Raw genomic sequence first — 17,045 nt, 5'->3', positions numbered from 1 at the left:
TATTTTATATAACACGTACTGCTTTTTTTCCTGTGCAAAGGGCTCTTTTGCATAAAAATTACCATTACCAGTATGGCGAACAACATCATTAAATACAATACCTCATTTTATGCATCCCCCCCAACACACAAACAAATCAATTCACTCAAATTTTAAATAGCTACTACTAGTGACTATGTTTGTCCTGCATACCATTCCAAATCCACCCAAAAATGTATTAGGTCTACTCACATTTTAGTAGGCTATTTGGCAGTATTAGACTACCATATAAGTAAGCCATGTGTGACATCTAGTGTTGACTGGTAATATTACAACATAAAAACTACACTTGACCCCTGTATATTCGCAGTTTGGCTACCACGGACTCGCATATTTGCCAATTTTACATTTACAAATTACATTTGGACCCCCCAAAACATTGTTTTGAATAATGTTTTGGTTTTGAAAAAAAAATACATAAAAAATGGGGAGGGGGCGGTAAACAAGGGAACGCATAACTGTGTAAACTGTGCATTTAATATTTATTTTTGATGTAACGATTCACAATATTTATTAAGCATAAAGTCAGTGTTGTTTGCATATTTCTAAATATTCATAAATTCTCCAACCAGACTACTTTATGACTCACATGCCTTCCCATGTTTATAGCAGAAAATCTATTTTAAAGACAAGAACTGGCTGCAGGGTACCCCACTGCGGTGGTTCTTAACCCTGGTCCTAACCAGCCTGTTTTCCATGTTTCCCTCAGCCAACACAGCTGAGGATCATTATCAGGTTACATGCAGAGCTTACTGATTAGCTGATCGTTTGAAACACATGTGTTAGCTGAGGGAAGCATGGAAAACAGGCTGGATATGGGTACTTGAGGATCGGGGTAAGAGAACCACTGTATCTGTCTCTAACTACTTGTCCATGGCCCAGTAGGCTACCGGTCTACGGGGGTGGGTCACTTAGGTACCGGGCTGCAGTGATACTTGTTTGCGTAGCATGTTTTTTAAGTGGGACTGTCCATCAACCTTCTTCAGGCAGTATGTTTCAGCTCCTTCCACGGATGTTCAATATTGGACCTATAAGATCAGTTCTCAGAAAGGTCACGTCATAATAGTCCAGTGTTTTGCTCTTAGACATGGTGGGTGTTTTTACCTGTGTGTTTTGGGTCATTATCCTGTTGGAAGACCTATAAATTGCAACCGAGACAAGCATTCTGACATTAGGAAGCAAATTCCCTTCAAAATGCCTTGATGGTCTTGAGATTCCATTATCTCCGATTTCATGTTGTGCCAGATGTGGGAAAACTTCAATGTAATTGCTGCCATCTTTATTACCTTTTGAAATACAATGCTTTTATTTTGACATGTCACACCGGAAGTTGCAGGCTTACAACTGCTGCAAAAGTTTTGCACAGCAATAGACAAACGCTTGACTACGCGGCTTTTTTCCTTTCAAGTTGGTTACTCTTCGTCATCATTCCTCATTTGCAAAAGCTGAGCAAATGGACAAAGTTGGCATAAGAAGCTGTTAAATCATTCATGACTGTGATGATTGCCTGAGAGCAGGCCAAAGTAGTCAGTAGTATTTTGAATTATTATCGTTAGCTTACATGTTAAGCAATGCTATGTTTGTCTTTTTTTATATGTCTGAAATGTTAGTTCGACAGTGTTTTGCTCTGCAATAAACATCTGTAAAAGGCACTGGAGACTCGCATCCAATCAATGGGCGTCATATTCACCATTTAGATAAACAGACTGTTTACAAGTTTGAAGACACCTATGATGCTACCTAGGGGCCATACCTTATTTTAACATGTCCCAATGGTTAAATTATTTTCAATCTTTTATAGAGGTACCATCATTTGTACCCAGCCGTTTAATTCAAAAGCATTGTCTGATTTTCAATGGGTGCTTTTCAGTAAATTATCATTTAATACTTTAATCGTATAGTTATTGCAGTGACCGTTGTGCTTTCATACACATTGCTCTATGGAGGAATTTGCCCAAATTGCCTTTTTATTTGACCATTTATGACTCAAACATCTTCTAATTAGGAGATTAACACCTTAGCTGTTCACAATGGGTACTCCTGGAATCCTCTGGCCAATAGTTTTCAAACTGGATTCGGGTTCGAATTTCCCACCCTCTGTCTTCGGATGTGCCATCATTCCCGCAGTGTATACGTGAAGAAGGGAATGTGCAGTTTCATTTTTCGGCCACGTGTGGCAGTAGTGATTCAAAAAACAGTTTCCTGTATTGAGCCTTGAGCAGCTTTACCAGCAGGGTTACCCATTTTTTTTTTTGTCTATGTGTAGGCTACGTTTTGTCTCCTTGTGTTTCATCGCTGTTGTCGGGCCAAAACCTTGTACCTCCAAAATTGCCACTTTTCAGGAGACACCAAAAACATATTTTATTCAACCATTAATTAACATTTCATCATCAATGAGAACAAGCCATTTTCAACACTTTAGATTGGTCAGTAATTAGTAAAAATTACACCCACATGTGGACTGACCAAAAGTATAGCTTTTTGAAAAAATATGAAATTTGCCAAATTGTGACTAACAGGTCTTGGCCTGATTCATCATGTTTCATCTGCAGTTGTTTTTAAAAGTGCTCTATAAATACACTCTAAAAACAGTGGGCCAAAAATGGACCAATCCTTTACTTAGGTCGATTTGACTCAACTTTGAGTCAAGAAATAGGCCTTTCAGCGTAAACAACTCATAAATATTGGTCACATCCTTTACTTGGGTCAACAAATTGGGTCATTTTGTATTAAACAACCCAGAAAGTTGGGTCAAATTGACCCATAAAGTGACTGTTTTTAGAGTGTAGAATTGAATTAAGATGAGTATTTACTACTTTTTGAATTCAATACTGACTTCTTTGCATGCACTCTAATACCGGCTGGGTCAAAAATAACCCAATATTTGTCCAAATTGGACCGACCCCTACTTTGGTCAACTAGATCGAACTTTTCCGGGGAAGTTTGTGCAAAACAAACACTTTTTTTTTCTTTGATAAAATAACCACAAAACTTGGGTTGTTTCAAAACAACCCAAAGTTGGGTCAAATTGACCCAAATAGTGGGCCGGTCCAATTTTGGACAAATATTGGGATATTTTTTGTCCCAGCAGGTATGAGAGTGCATGCAAAGACATCAGTATTGAACTCAAAAAGTAATAGATACTCATCTTAACTCAATTCTACAGTCTAAAAACAGTTGGATCAAAAGTAACCCAATCATGGATCAAAAATGGACTTTCTGGGTTGTTTTATACAAAATCACCCAATTTTTAAACCCAAGTAAAGTAAAATTGGGTTATTTTTGATCCAGCAGTTTTAAGCGTGGTGATTTCACATCTTATCACTATTTTGAAGCAACTCCAAAATAGCCCTTTTTGAGCAAGTGGTGAATGACAGTTGTGACAGTTGTGTCTTGGGGTCACTGAAATATAATTTATATGATAACTGATACAGGTTTCAAGCCAAGCTCGGAAGTTTTGAAAGTGCCATAACATATAGGGAGTAGGGACTAATATTTTTGTCAATATTGAATCTTGAATTTTATTTTAATCTCAAAAGCGTATCAAAATGTGGCTTCTTTGATTGAATGGTTTACGACACAGAATTGTTTAAATATTGGGTTGCATGTTGCTAAATCATTTTCTCACAATTGTATAATTTAACTCATTTGCTCCCAAATACATTCTATTTTAAATGCTTTAAGTGTCTGAAAGACGTATTTATACGTTTGTTTTTTTAATGCTAGAGCATACAGAAGGCTTTGATGCAGCCTCTGAACTGAATAGAACAAGTGAAGCAATGGTAGTAATTACAAAAACGGCCAGCAGGTGGCAGCAGAGTATGAGATCAACCAGGGCCATGTTGCAACAAAGCTCATTTACCTACAGTTCTAAACAGATTTGTGAATAATGATGAAACTTAGCTATATTCTAATGCTAATTGTTGCAAAACGGAAACAGATACAAATAAGACTTTTTTTCCTGATGAAAGAAGAGACTCTAATCTCTAATCCATGTTTTTTTTATAGCAATAGAACACAACATTCTGTGGGGCTTGCAAAATCAGTCAAAATCCAGTAAACCAGCCAGGAGCGAAGGGGGTGGCTTAAGTGAAAATGGCTGGGAGTGAATGAGTTAAAGTGTACAGCAGGGGCCACCAGGGTGGTAGCAGCAGCAGGTATCTCCCAAGGACCACATAAGTAGCCCGCTGGACTATTCTAAAAATAGCACAGCAGTGATGAGGTATTTGTGATTTTCTAGGAACCTTGCAGAGTGATCATTTGAAAATATAAACACTGACAAAGATTTATAGAAATAAAGTGCTGCATATATTAACTGTTTAATTATTGTGAGAAATCATTAACATGATCAGTGTCTTTGCCTAAATTAATATAATTAACTATAAATAATCACATTTGAGGGGGAATCAAACTGGTAGCCAATTTGCATTAATATGTACCCCAAGAAGTAGCTAGTAGAAGAAGTAGCATGTTGACTGGTCCCTAGTCAACATGTTGTGCAAGGGATAAGCAAAGTAAAGAACAAAACAAAACAAAAGCAATAGAAAAAAACAGTGCATTTCTTTATTTCAGAGGCCTGGTCAGTGAAGGTGGAGCCTTAAGTAAAAATGATTTGGAAAACCATACTTTGACACGGTGACAGAGCTGGAACACAAGACACACAAAGCCACATGAACTTCTTAAATTTACACAATGAATCACTCTTTGTGTTACTTCCTCTCATGTTTTCAATCATATTGAAGAATTTCTCTTTAAAATTAAGCTTGAGTTCAACAATGTGACACAAAGCCTGGTTTCATATTCTGCTGCTGCCGAGTGAAGTCCTCAGTGACAAACAGCAGCTGGAAACTGAATGCCAGCACAGAGAGAGAGACTCAAAGGACAGACAGTCCTCTCATCGTGTTGTTATGTGTCATGGGGGGCTATTTTCCGTTGGCTCAAAGAACATGCTGCAGAGGCCCTGGAATTTCGGCTTATTGTAGTACAAGAGCGAGTGGCAGGAAGTGAACGATCGGCTCTGACTCCTGGCTTTGTTCACTGTCTCGGCGATCCAGGAGAATCCCCGAGTGTGGGACAGAGGGGCATGAAGGGTCACTGTCTTACCCAAGCCTCCTTGTCTTGACGTGTGAACTCCTGAACTTGTCTTTTGCGATGAACTTGAGACCAGCCTGCTCGTCACTGGCCCAGGCGCTGCTGACATTGGCCATAGCGCTGCAGTGCACCCCATAAGTCGTCATAAGAGATGTTTCTGTGCGACGGCAGGGAGCTGATAACAAAGACCGATACTTAGAATACAGGAAAACATGCACAAACAGCTCAATAGTATTTGCAATGCTGCAATTACTGCGGTATTTACAGAAATACTATATATATATATATATATATATATATATATATACATCAATTGGCTTTACATACCTCAAAATAGATCGATTAATCGACAATAATCAATTATCAAATTAACCGACATCCATTTGAATAATCGATTCATCGTCTTAAGCCGTTTTTTTTAATTTAAAATTGTCCAAATCCTCTGATTTCAGCATATCAACAGTAATTGTTGACTGATTTCTGTAGTCCTTGATGAAAGAAGACATACATTCTGTGTTTAATCAAAATAAGACATTTGCAAACATTTTTACTTTAGAAAACAATGACCAAACTAGTAACAGTACAACATGGTCTTAGGGTTATTTAACTCTTTGACTGCCAGACGTTTTCGGAAAAGGGATGCTGTGGGTGCCAGCCGATTTAAGCATTTTGACTGATCTTTCAAGGTCCACATAAAATTTTGTGTTTGGACTATGGAAACACACATACTACCAAATGAAAGATTGAACTCTCACCTTTCATCAGAAACTAAAGTTTGTTTCTACCTTATTCCGTTTTTCAGTAATCAACAATAGAAAATGGTTAGTTTCACCCAAATGCTCTTGTTTTGGACCAAAATACGGAGAAATCAAGCTTTTAGTGAAACGATATTATTTCATGCACTCTAGTGAATTTGACACCTTTTTTTTTTTTCCATGAATGATGCCACAAACATCTAAACAGTGCTTTACTTATGTAAAACACTACCACCAACAATAAAAATGTGTTTTTGATAGCAAAATACGTTTATTTACATTCAACAGTGTAACAATTTGACAAAACTATTTGGCAAACTATTTACAAATGTGTGCAACTGTGGTACAATTTACAATTATGTGGATGTATCAACTACAGTTTTTCTTTTTGTGTAACACTCCCCTGCGTGCAAGGAGACGCAACAGGATTTGCACAACAGATTAGATTCACAGCGATTGCCCCTTCGCGTGCAGACGCTACACTTTCTTGCCGGCCGTTTTTTCCGGGCAATAGCAAGTATATACGCAGTGTGTGTTTGGCCATGTTGCCATCAAGTCTACTATCAGGATCAGGATACGGTTACGTTACGGTGGTGTTACGTCTGGCTTCCTCATGTCCTTCAGTTCCTATAACCGGGTGGTAGATGTTCTGATCCATCTTATCCGATCCATTCATGGTGGCATCGTAGTCCAGAACCAGTGTCTTCTCCGTGATCAGACTGTACCCACTCCTCCGATGAATATGCATTGGACTTGGGGTACTCTTTATCGTCCGATTGAACCGCCTGTGTGCTCGGTTGTGCTCCGCGTTTTCCGCCGTTAGCATCGCTAGCCGGTGAGGCTTTATGACGTGGTCATAGCCGCCGCGTCAACGCTTCCAACTTTGGCGTCAAGCTCGGAGTCACCATCATCATCATCATCGTCGACATCAATGTGCTCTTTAGTATTATTCGATGCGTTTCGTCTTTGAAAAAAATGCTCAAGCGTGAGCTGCTTGCAACCGGTCGCCATTGTTGCTTCATCAGCCATTGTCCCCTCAACACTCTATAGCTCCACCTCACATCTTCTACTGACGCCCACCCAATCTTGTCCAAAGAGAGTCATCGCTGCCATCTAGGGGCCAAAACTAGTCATTATACTAACTAGATCTGCTTGATACTTTCAGCACAGCTGGCCAAGGCTTTCCTCCACCCGTTTCCCAAAAAACCTCCAAAAAACATAGTGAACGTCTTTTAACGTCTTTGGCGCCCCTCCGTAGGATTTTACTAAACGTTATTTAACGTTTTTGGCAGTAAAGAGTACATTTAACATGGTTAAATAATCGATAATCGATTCTAAAAATATTCAAAAGTGACAGAACTAATTTAGAATAAAATAAAGATATAATTATACACTTTCAACAGTAATTTATGGAGTCTCACAAACATGGCATTTACCATGAAGGAATTACAGCCATTTTATGCCGAACTCCAGCTTCATGATTTGGACTGAGAACCAAAGTAACCATAACCATATTAAACTTATTTACAGGAAACAACTGCCCAAAATCTAGCCTGAAAAAAAAGTCAGTATTACAAATTACCATTTATTACATTCCACATTAAAACTCAAAGCACCATCAAGCTGCTAATATGGGATGTGATTTAAATGCTTTTGGTCAGTCCCCAATAAAATAAAAAATAATTTCTGTTGCTGTGATACTACATTCACATCAAATCGAAATGACAAGCAAGAACACAAGATCAATTTAAAATGGTAATAGAAATGTCGTAGTAAGTACATTTTACCGTAAATGTCTAAACATGGTACCAGTTGTTAGAAAGGAAGTTAAAGATCAGAACCATGCCAAGACATTTTTTCTTATATTTGGTGAAAAGTGGAGACAATTGATTGGATATGTGAGCTTTCGTGTACTCAGTGTTGGTTGATAAACAAGCAAATGTCTTACATGAATTCAGTGAGTCTGATGTGCCAGGGGAGGAAGCCCAGAGTGCTGTTGACAGGACCAAACTTCACCACTAGCTCCGGATCTGGAATATTTTTGGACTCTGGAAAAACAGCACAGGACGCTTGTCATATCTGATGAGTTACGTTCATAAAATATTTAAAAAAAATAATTGTAAACTAAGAATATACAAACATCAATTGCAATGAAGTTGGCATGTTGTCTAAAATGTAAATAAAATATTACAATGATTTGCAAATCCTCTTCAACCTATTATCAATTGATAAGGATACTTAATGTTCAAACTGAGGAATGTTCTTGTTTTTTTTGCAAATATTTGCTCATTTTCAATTTCCAAAAAAGCGGAAACAGGCAACAAAAACTGGGAATGTTGGGGAATGTTTAAAAAAACGACACTACCTATTTGGAACATTCCACAGGTGAACAGGTTAATTAGAAACAAGTGAGAGTCGGGATTGGCTTTAAAAGGAGCATCCCAGAAAGGCTCAAGTTGTTCACAAGCAAAGGAGGAGTCACCACATTGGGAACAAATATATGAACAATACAGAGAATTTTAAGAAAGTTTTTCAACATACAATTGCAAGGAATTCAGGCCTTTTCATCACTTTTGTACTTTTCTTTTACAGTAGGTTTTGGAAAAGACATAATTGGGACTGGTGACAAGATATCTTTTCCTTCCACTTGGTGTCACTTCAAAATTACGTTTCGCCGAAAGCTGTCATGGGGCCGAAATATGGTAGCCCATAAGTGATTTACAAAATAATAATGGGGGAAAAAACACCCCCACACACACACACACCCCCACACACAACGTCCAGGGTTACAATTTGACGTAAAGCAGGGGGCGGCACAATGTCATCCTGTGGGCTGCAAATGGCCCCCGAGCCTAGAATTTGAGACCCTGATACATTCTATATCTACACAACAAGCTTCTGAATGTGACAGTTTGACATGAGTTACAGTCAACTATTCAATTGATTTTGAACCTTTGAATTGCAGCAACTGTTAAACATAATCATGACTGTATTTCTTCAAAAGTTACTGGTATTTTTTATATGCTTTTAGTTATCACAAGATTTCAGTCTCTCAAGTATTGCATGCACAATGAATTATTTATGCCTTGCTTGCATCAAGGCAGTTTTTTTTTTTTTTTTTTTTTTTAAAGCATCTTCATTAGTTCAAAGTGTGACACTACTGATTAGGGATGTAACGATAACGGCAATATTGTGATAACTGCCACAATATCGTCGTCATCTTGTTACAATATTAAAAGCAGCACATCTGTTAAAAAATCTGGTTGATTTCCATTTGTGCAGTTCTAGCATGCTCTGGTGGCTATTTTTTTTTTTGTGCAGTTTAAATTTCACAAGTCATGTTTTGGCCCTTCTATGTTTAAAATTAAAACGTAAACCCCCCCGCTAATGGTCAGATGAAGGGGAACGTAATATGTTTGTGAACCGAGTCAATATGTGAAGGAACTCAATGTGTGCGTGCATTAGCAAGCAAGTGCCTCAATATTAAAGGGATATTTGACTTACTGAGCCATTTTCAGCAGTAAAAAGTTAATATATTGTCCAGAATGAATTTGACAACTTAATTTTTTTCATGTACAATACCTTTAAAAGCTATTTTTTTTACAATTGCTGTCAACTGAAGGTGACATCACCTGTGTTGAGGAAGTAGATAACGACCAATTACGGCTCACCTGTTTTCTGTGCTTGGTCAGCAAACTGAGCCATTATTGGTCGTTACCTACTTCCTCCGCACAGGTGATGTCATCTTGAGGCGACAGCAAGTGAAACAATTTTTTTTAAGGGTATTAATTGTACATGAAAAATAATGAAGTTATCAAATTAATCCTGGACAAAATATTAACTTTTTATTGCTGAAAATTGTTAAATGAGTTACGTATCCCTCTAAGTGTTATTACAGGGTTCGTACACCTTTTCCATGGCCAAAATTCAAGCACTTTTTAAGGACTTTCAAGATAAATTTTCCAGTTTTTCCACTACCCTTCCGCTGGCTGTCTTTTCTGTGTCTGCCTGTCTCCCACCTCTAGCGCGTGCGGCACTCAATAGCGTCCGCGTGAAAACTCGTCGACTAGCTTTGTTTCCGCGGCGCGTCAGCTCCCGCTAATAAATTTAATGACACTACGATAAGCTAGTGGACCGAATCGAACATGCCGCATGAAAATGAAAACCTCCCGGCATGATGGACCGATGCACCAACTGTCCTCTTGGGGCGACGATGTCCCGGGATGCAAGACAACAACTTAACGTAAAGGCTCATGCAAAGCCAACAGATCAAGTTGCTTTTATATTTAAAGAAACTTATTTGATTTTTTTTTCCATTTCATAATTAGCCTATGTTAAGTCGAATATTTCAGTATTCGAATACTCGACTGAAAATGCTATGGAGTACTCGAGTATTCATTTTAAAATATATTTTTGCTTGGATAAAGAGTATTTTTAAGTTCCCAACAAAAAATAACAAATTTTCACTTAATGAAAAAACAATGTTTATTTTTTCTTAAATTAGTAAAAAAAACAATAATTGTGTATTTACATTATACCGGAGGGTTGTGCATGAATACATTTGGACCAGCGGACCAGTAATAAGACAAATAAGGAATTTTAATCCTTCCTGCAGGTTCAAATATACTGTATATGGTGCACAAAATGTTTTCGCATGGTCCTCAAATGAGCACCAGAGATGATTGTTTGGTGCACTTTTTTTTTTTATGAATAGTCAGCACCACGCGTGGTCTTCATGCTAGCAATGTTCTTATATCCAGCACAGTAGAGGGAAGAGAGGTCCTAATGATTTAGGAGTCCTATGAACGGCTAATAGTGTTTTAGTTTTTGCTCATAATGTCAGCGCAGTTTAAAAAAAAAAAAGAAGAAAAAATGTACACTGTTGATGTTTTCATGTGAATCTTGATTACGTAGTTAATAAATGTTGTTTTGAGACATCATTTTGATGTGACTGATTATCATTTTTATCAGTTATCTGTTTTTAATTAAACCAGGGTCACAAGTGGCAATGCAATTTACTGCTTTATAAAAAAGAAGATATTAAATTCATATTTAGAACATTTGAATTAGCCTACCATGATGGTGTGGACCTTAATTGGCAACCGTTTGAGTTTATCCACATGGTAGCTTCTGCTGAATGAGCACAATATTCTGAGCAGTGGTCTGGTGCCCAATCTTTTTTGCATAACACAGCACTTTCATGTGGCGACATACTTTGACGGGCCATTGAAGCTGCGATCGTCCCCTCGGTGTCGTCCTCACATTTGGCGGCTCGGCCACAACGGCCAACCGCTGGCGTCTAGCTAACGTTTCCATGAGAGCAAAGTCAAGCTGGCCACATTACGTTTGTACATTCGCACCGTGGTGGAAAATAAAATAAAAAAGCATCATAAGCAACACTTTATAGACATTGATGACTTGGGAGTCTTTTATTCTGAAATTTACCCGAGGAAGCAATTATAGTGGCTGCAAGCCTGAATTTGACTTTGAGAGGCTGCCCTATCCGCAGTGCCCGCAGATTGCTGAATAAACGAGTACTTGAGGCAGGAAAAAGCTCTCACAGATATATATATATATATATATATTTTTTTTTTTACTCAGGACTCATTTCACCGCTAATTGAGTCAGACTGGCAAGAAATATGATGAACACTTTCAAGCATTTACAAGCACTTCACCAAAAATTCAAGCACTTTTCAAACATTGAAAACACTACATTAAAATTCAAGCATTTTCAAGGATTTTATGCACCCGTACGAACCCTGTATTCGAAATTGTAGGTGGTTTATATACATTGCTGTTATATACAAAAGCACAATATTGTGTTTTTTTTTTTTTGTATGAGCTTTTGTTTACAATAAGAGTTTGTTTTTTGTTTTTTACAATATTGTGACCTTTTTATATCGCCAACCTCCCTACAATATTGCGATAATTATCGTATCGTTACCTTCATATCGTGATAATTTAGTATTATGACGTTTGGATATCGTTGCATCCCTACTACTGATGGGCATTTCTACACTGATGACATGCCAACAAACATTTAGGGGCATTAATTCATCAGTCAATTAGTTTGCAGCTTTTGACAGTAAAAAAGAAAAAAAAAGAAAAGAAAAAAAAGTCTACTCTAAGTAGTTTGCTCAACGGCTATACCAATCATCGGGCGGACAACTTATAGAACATTTGAAACAGAGACATGAAATTGGAGCACGCGCACGAAGAAACACATTTGTGGAATCATTTTCAAATTGTTTTACGTACGCCACGATAGAAGCCCGATCAAAAGGCAACATGGTGGTCATTTATGCGGTTAAAAGTAGAGATGCACCAAAATGAAGATTTTGGGCCGAAACGATAACTAGTTAAAAGGTAGTGATTTAGCAACATATTGGTCTACTTCAATGGATGGAGCATGAAATGAACATCCCTGAGTAATAATAGCTATAAAATAGTTCTCTATCCCTGCAACAAGTGGCCCCATCAGAAGGGTTTTCAGTAGGGGTGTGCCTAAAAAAAAGAAAGAAAAAAAAAGAAAAAAGATTCTCATAATCAAAATTGTTGAAAAATATTAACAATCTCAAGGATACAAGACCATCTTCAGAGATCTTGAAGTTCCTTTGTCGACTGTGCGTACTCTAATCAAGCAGTTCATAACCAATGGAACTGTGGCTAATCTCCCTACGGAAAAGACAAATTGACGAAAGGATGCATTGCAGGTTAGTTTGAAAGGTGGATAACTTCAACTTCCACACAATTTCAAGCTGTTTTGTAGACTCGGTGTAGAAATGTCAGCTCGGGCCATACGTCGTCATTTGAATGAGAAGAAGCCCTATGGCAGCAGATCAAGGAGAACCCCACTGCTGACTAAGAGACACACACACAAAAAGCTAGACTGGGTCCGCGTCAGAGGTCATGGGTGTTCCAGCAGGACAATTACCCAAAACGTACCTCAAATAGCACCAAGAGTTCTGGAGAGTTCTGAAGTGGCCATCGACGAGTCCTGTGCTAAATCCCATTGAACACCTTTGGAGAGATCTCAAAATTGTTGTTGCAAGATAACCTTTAAATGTTAGAGACCTGGAGTAGTATGCAAAAGAAGAGTGGTCCAAAATTCCATCTGAGAGGTGCAAAAAACTTGTTGATGGTTATAGAAAGTGATTGCTTTCAGTTATATCTTCCAAAGGGTGTGCAACTAAGTATTGAGTTGAGGGTGCCACCAATTTTGTCCAGCCGAGTTTTTGCATTCTGTGTAAAATTGTGTCAATGTCGGCCTTTTTTCTTCACCTTTTTTGTGTTTTCCAATGCACATCAAAGACAGAAACAAATTGATACCAAAAATATTTGTAATTGCCACCATTTGTGGGAGAAATGGTGTATTTTCTGGAAAAATTTCTGGGGTGCCAATAATTTCGTCCATGATTAACAGGACATGCCAAATGCATGATGTTTTAGACACGTCATGAAAATGTGCAGCTTATAGCATTACCTCTGAGCAGTGTGTCTAGCATCGAGACGGTGATGTCGTTGGAGCTCCTCTCTTTGTTTTCCACAGAGTGACAGAGTTGCTGTGCAGCCTGAACAATACTCTGCTTCCCATCTTCTGGGGACAACACCTTCACTGTGGGCCTGCATGACAGCACTGAAACACACAAAAACATTTTCCACTTGCAGGGATGACTACAATATATCCCACTGGATGGTGAAGATTTCCAGGTGCATTCCAATATGCAAATATGACATTAAAAATAGAAAGTCATCACACGAAATACCATTTTCCAAATTACACTGTGACCCGTGTTCCACACACAAAACTATTGCACACTTAAGTCTGTAATAGAGTAAAGGGGCTGCTACATGCAGATGAATGGTGTGCACAAATTAGCATTTACATTTTGAGAACTTGTTTTTCAAACAATGCCATTTTTATGGAGGTGTTTATGCAGTTAATATACTACATCCAGTTTTATATAATTTGTTGTTGCTATGTTTCAAATTGTTACATTTAATGACATGACAAAATAAATCCGAAAACACAAAAATGATTTCCTCCCTTTTCTTCAAATATCAGTTCAGCACATGTAACACAGGTCAACTGACAATATATATATATTTTTTTCTCCACAGTTTTGATTGCACACAGCCTACTGAGAGGTCAACATATTTGTAGCCGTGTGCTTTAACACCAAAATTAAATAACCCTACAATTTGTATTATTCAGTTGAGCAGTGAGAATACTGACGCCTCATTTGTGGGCCCTTTCCGTACATAATCACAAACAAGGAAATACACTTCAGTGAATTAGTGTGACTTACTGTAAATATTTATGGTTGAAACCATCAATTCTCACCAGACCGGTAAACCTGGTAAAAGTAGCTTTTTGTGATTGTAAAATACGCTGGACAATTATTAAGACAACTTCTAAATTAATCTAGGGTTGGCGATACCCCTGAGCCTCCTTCAATCAATTGTGCAGCTTCTTTTACACAAAACAACAACACAGAATTGCTACATCATAGTAGTAGCAGGAAATAATTATTCCTGTACTTTTTATACAGAAACCATTCACATAGCAAGCTGGATCAGAGGTTATAGCTCCAAAACAACCATGGCAAACTAAACTGAACTAAGAAGAGTTATTTTTGGTGAACTGAAACAAGGCTAATCTTTAAGCTACATGAAACCCAGTAGACCTGTGTACGCCAAAAGGAATTTAAACTGCCATCAAGACTGAAAAAACACAAACTGTCCATTTTGACCTTTTCATGATTTAATTGATTTAACTTTACTATAGAGTAATGGCGTAATAAAAGACTTGTGTACACCATTACATAAGGCAGTGTGTCACCATCAGGCCATTTGAGCCGTTTGACAGATGTGCAGAGGTCTTACCATTATTATGGTGTTTGTTGGTGCAATCACTCAAAAACTCCACATTATATTTGGATCCGTCAGTACCTAACAGATGCTGCTGTTGTATCAAAATCACCTCAAGCAAACGGGAGTTGTTCTTCCTGAAAATACCTGGAAAACAATAAGTGGGACAACATGAGGACAAGAACCCCAAACACTTTACAACATACTAGTGAGTGTATAATCATGATTAAGACATGACAACATATTGTTTTGATCCTAAATGTGCATATTTCTAAAATATTGTACAGTTCACATTATGATATGTGACTCTGTAGTTTCATCTATTATCTTGCCAAACTGTCACAAGAAAAACAATGCGATTTTGACTAAGCAAAGTCAGCAAGTATTGTCGAGATATCAATCAGCTGTGTCTTATAAAATAACCTCCACATTAGGTTGCACGGTATACTATTAGTAGAAAACAGCGTTTTTTATCTGAACAATAAAGGAAAAACAAGTGCATGCTTTTCACACGCGTACATTATGTGACAAAAATATTATTTTTCCAACTCATTTTTAGACTATAAGCAAGATTAGACATCTCAGTGCCTGCAAGACTTATTTTATTTTAAAAACAGCTGTCAGTTTTTATTTAATCAAGAGAGAGTATGATTATTTTATACCTTCCACTGCTTAATGTCATTTTTAATTGAAATAACTACAAAGGCTGGGACATGACCACTCTACCTCTGAGCCATGCCGTGACATTCCAATATCAGAGTCAGAATTTTGGTATTGTGAGTTACTGACTCACATGAGATGACTGATTGAACCGAGCCTCATTTTTCTGAGGGAAAGCAGTGCACGTCTTAAACAGTAAGACTAACTTAGTGAACATAAACTATGGCAAAATAGGAGATAAAGTAAAGATTAGGGGAAATGTGGAGTTCAGCCAGGGTCAAGCCATCCGTGGCTGCTTAAACAATGATGTTAAATTAATTTAAAATGGCTGGGGAAATGGATTTATGTAAGAAATGTATTCAATATGGGAATAACTTTATAGAAATGTATTCAATATGGAAAGAAAGTTGCGTTTAGTGCAAGCAATCTGTTAGCCTAAAACCTGACAGACTCAAATTAGTATATCTTTAGGAAATACATTTACATTGTAATGCCATTACAATCGGTAGTAGGGGTGTTAGAAATTATTCGATTCGGCAATATATCGCGATATTACAGCACGCAATTCTCGAATTGATATGCAGCCGAATCGATTTTTAAACATCAATTTTTTATGGGAATATTCAACAAAACGTCTTACTTAGGGTTAGGATTCACACATTAACCATGGAAAATTTTTATATTAATGGAACATTAAGCCTCAATATTTAATTTCAGTGCTGTTCAAACATGAAACAGAATGCAACCTGTTTGTTAAACGCAGTGGCTCAGTTATAAGCCTAAATTTTCAGATAAATACATTTTCATACAAATCTTACAGTGTACATGTAGAAGTTTACTGATGAGTATTTTCTAAATTTGAGTTGAAAAAAATCGCAATAATCCATTTTTAGATTCGCATCGGGATTAATCGGTATCAAATCGAAACCTATGAATCGTGATTTGAATCGAAGCGCCAGGTACTAGGCAATTCACACCCCTAATCGGTAGAGTGCATGTTTACCGTGATTATCATAGATGCTGACATAGGATATACCAACAGCCATGCACCACACAACCAGGTTGGCGATGTCCGTGTAGCTGGGCTCCTCTTCGGCTACTAACAGGCCGATGTGGCTCGGCAACTTCTCCAGGGACCTGCCGTCAATCAGCCACCGCTGTCGGCGATTAGAAGCGCATTTTCCGGCAGTCCCATTAGCGTCGGCGTTATGTTTTAAGTTCCTCCGATGGTCTGGGAAGCCAGCTAAGGCCATTGGGAGTAACAATGTGGCCATCGCCCGTTCCCACAGCCGCCCCTTCCAGTTCCGAAGCTGGACACGAAGCCAGCAGACAAGTGCTCGGTTGCTGTGAAGCAGGAACAGCAAGAGTCGCCACAATAAGCTGTACAACAGCGCCATAAATGTCCTTCGCTAATTCTAAAATGTGTAGAGATATTATAAGTGCGGTACAAGCTTATTATGTCTAAGTACTAATTGCCTGACAAATCGTTGCCGATGTCACCCGCCTGCCGCCATCTTGCTCGCTCACTGACAACCCCTGACCTCTGAACCCTTAGCGTGTTACACGTAACTCGCGGATTGGTTGAAATAAATATGACGTCACTGAAAATGGGGCGTAGTCTGCACTG

At 38.1% G+C, this 17,045-nt stretch overlaps 1 protein-coding gene across 1 annotated transcript; it reads right to left on the bottom strand.

Moving 5' to 3' along the window:
- Positions 1-4,582: 4,582 nt before the first annotated feature.
- On the bottom strand, positions 4,583-16,953 carry nus1 (NUS1 dehydrodolichyl diphosphate synthase subunit). Its single transcript, XM_086060677.1, has 5 exons — positions 16,422-16,953; positions 14,774-14,905; positions 13,371-13,523; positions 7,834-7,933; positions 4,583-5,305 (listed from the first exon to the last, which is right to left on the bottom strand). The coding sequence occupies exons 1-5, from the start codon at positions 16,813-16,815 to the stop codon at positions 5,215-5,217; spliced, it is 870 nt and encodes a 289-aa protein (XP_085916803.1). The 5' UTR covers positions 16,816-16,953; the 3' UTR covers positions 4,583-5,214.
- Between the last annotated feature and the right edge of the window lie 92 nt (positions 16,954-17,045).

This window comes from Leptonotus elevatus, chromosome 18 (genome assembly GCF_054856555.1).
Source record: "Leptonotus elevatus isolate MCC_2025b chromosome 18, RoL_Lele_1.0, whole genome shotgun sequence".
Classification (NCBI taxonomy): domain Eukaryota; kingdom Metazoa; phylum Chordata; class Actinopteri; order Syngnathiformes; family Syngnathidae; genus Leptonotus; species Leptonotus elevatus.
This window is presented reverse-complemented; position numbering and strand designations above follow the sequence as displayed.

Bases quoted from the DNA above. Each gene is read 5' to 3' on its own strand.
- nus1 (XM_086060677.1), bottom strand. From the start codon at position 16,815: ATGGCGCTGTTGTACAGCTTATTGTGGCGACTCTTGCTGTTCCTGCTT. The intron at 13,524-14,773 runs GTAAGACCTCTG...TGTGTGTTTCAG, and splicing joins CAACAAACACCATAATAATG to TGCTGTCATGCAGGCCCACA. The intron at 7,934-13,370 runs GTAATGCTATAA...CTGTTTTTCCAG, and splicing joins GCTAGACACACTGCTCAGAG to AGTCCAAAAATATTCCAGAT.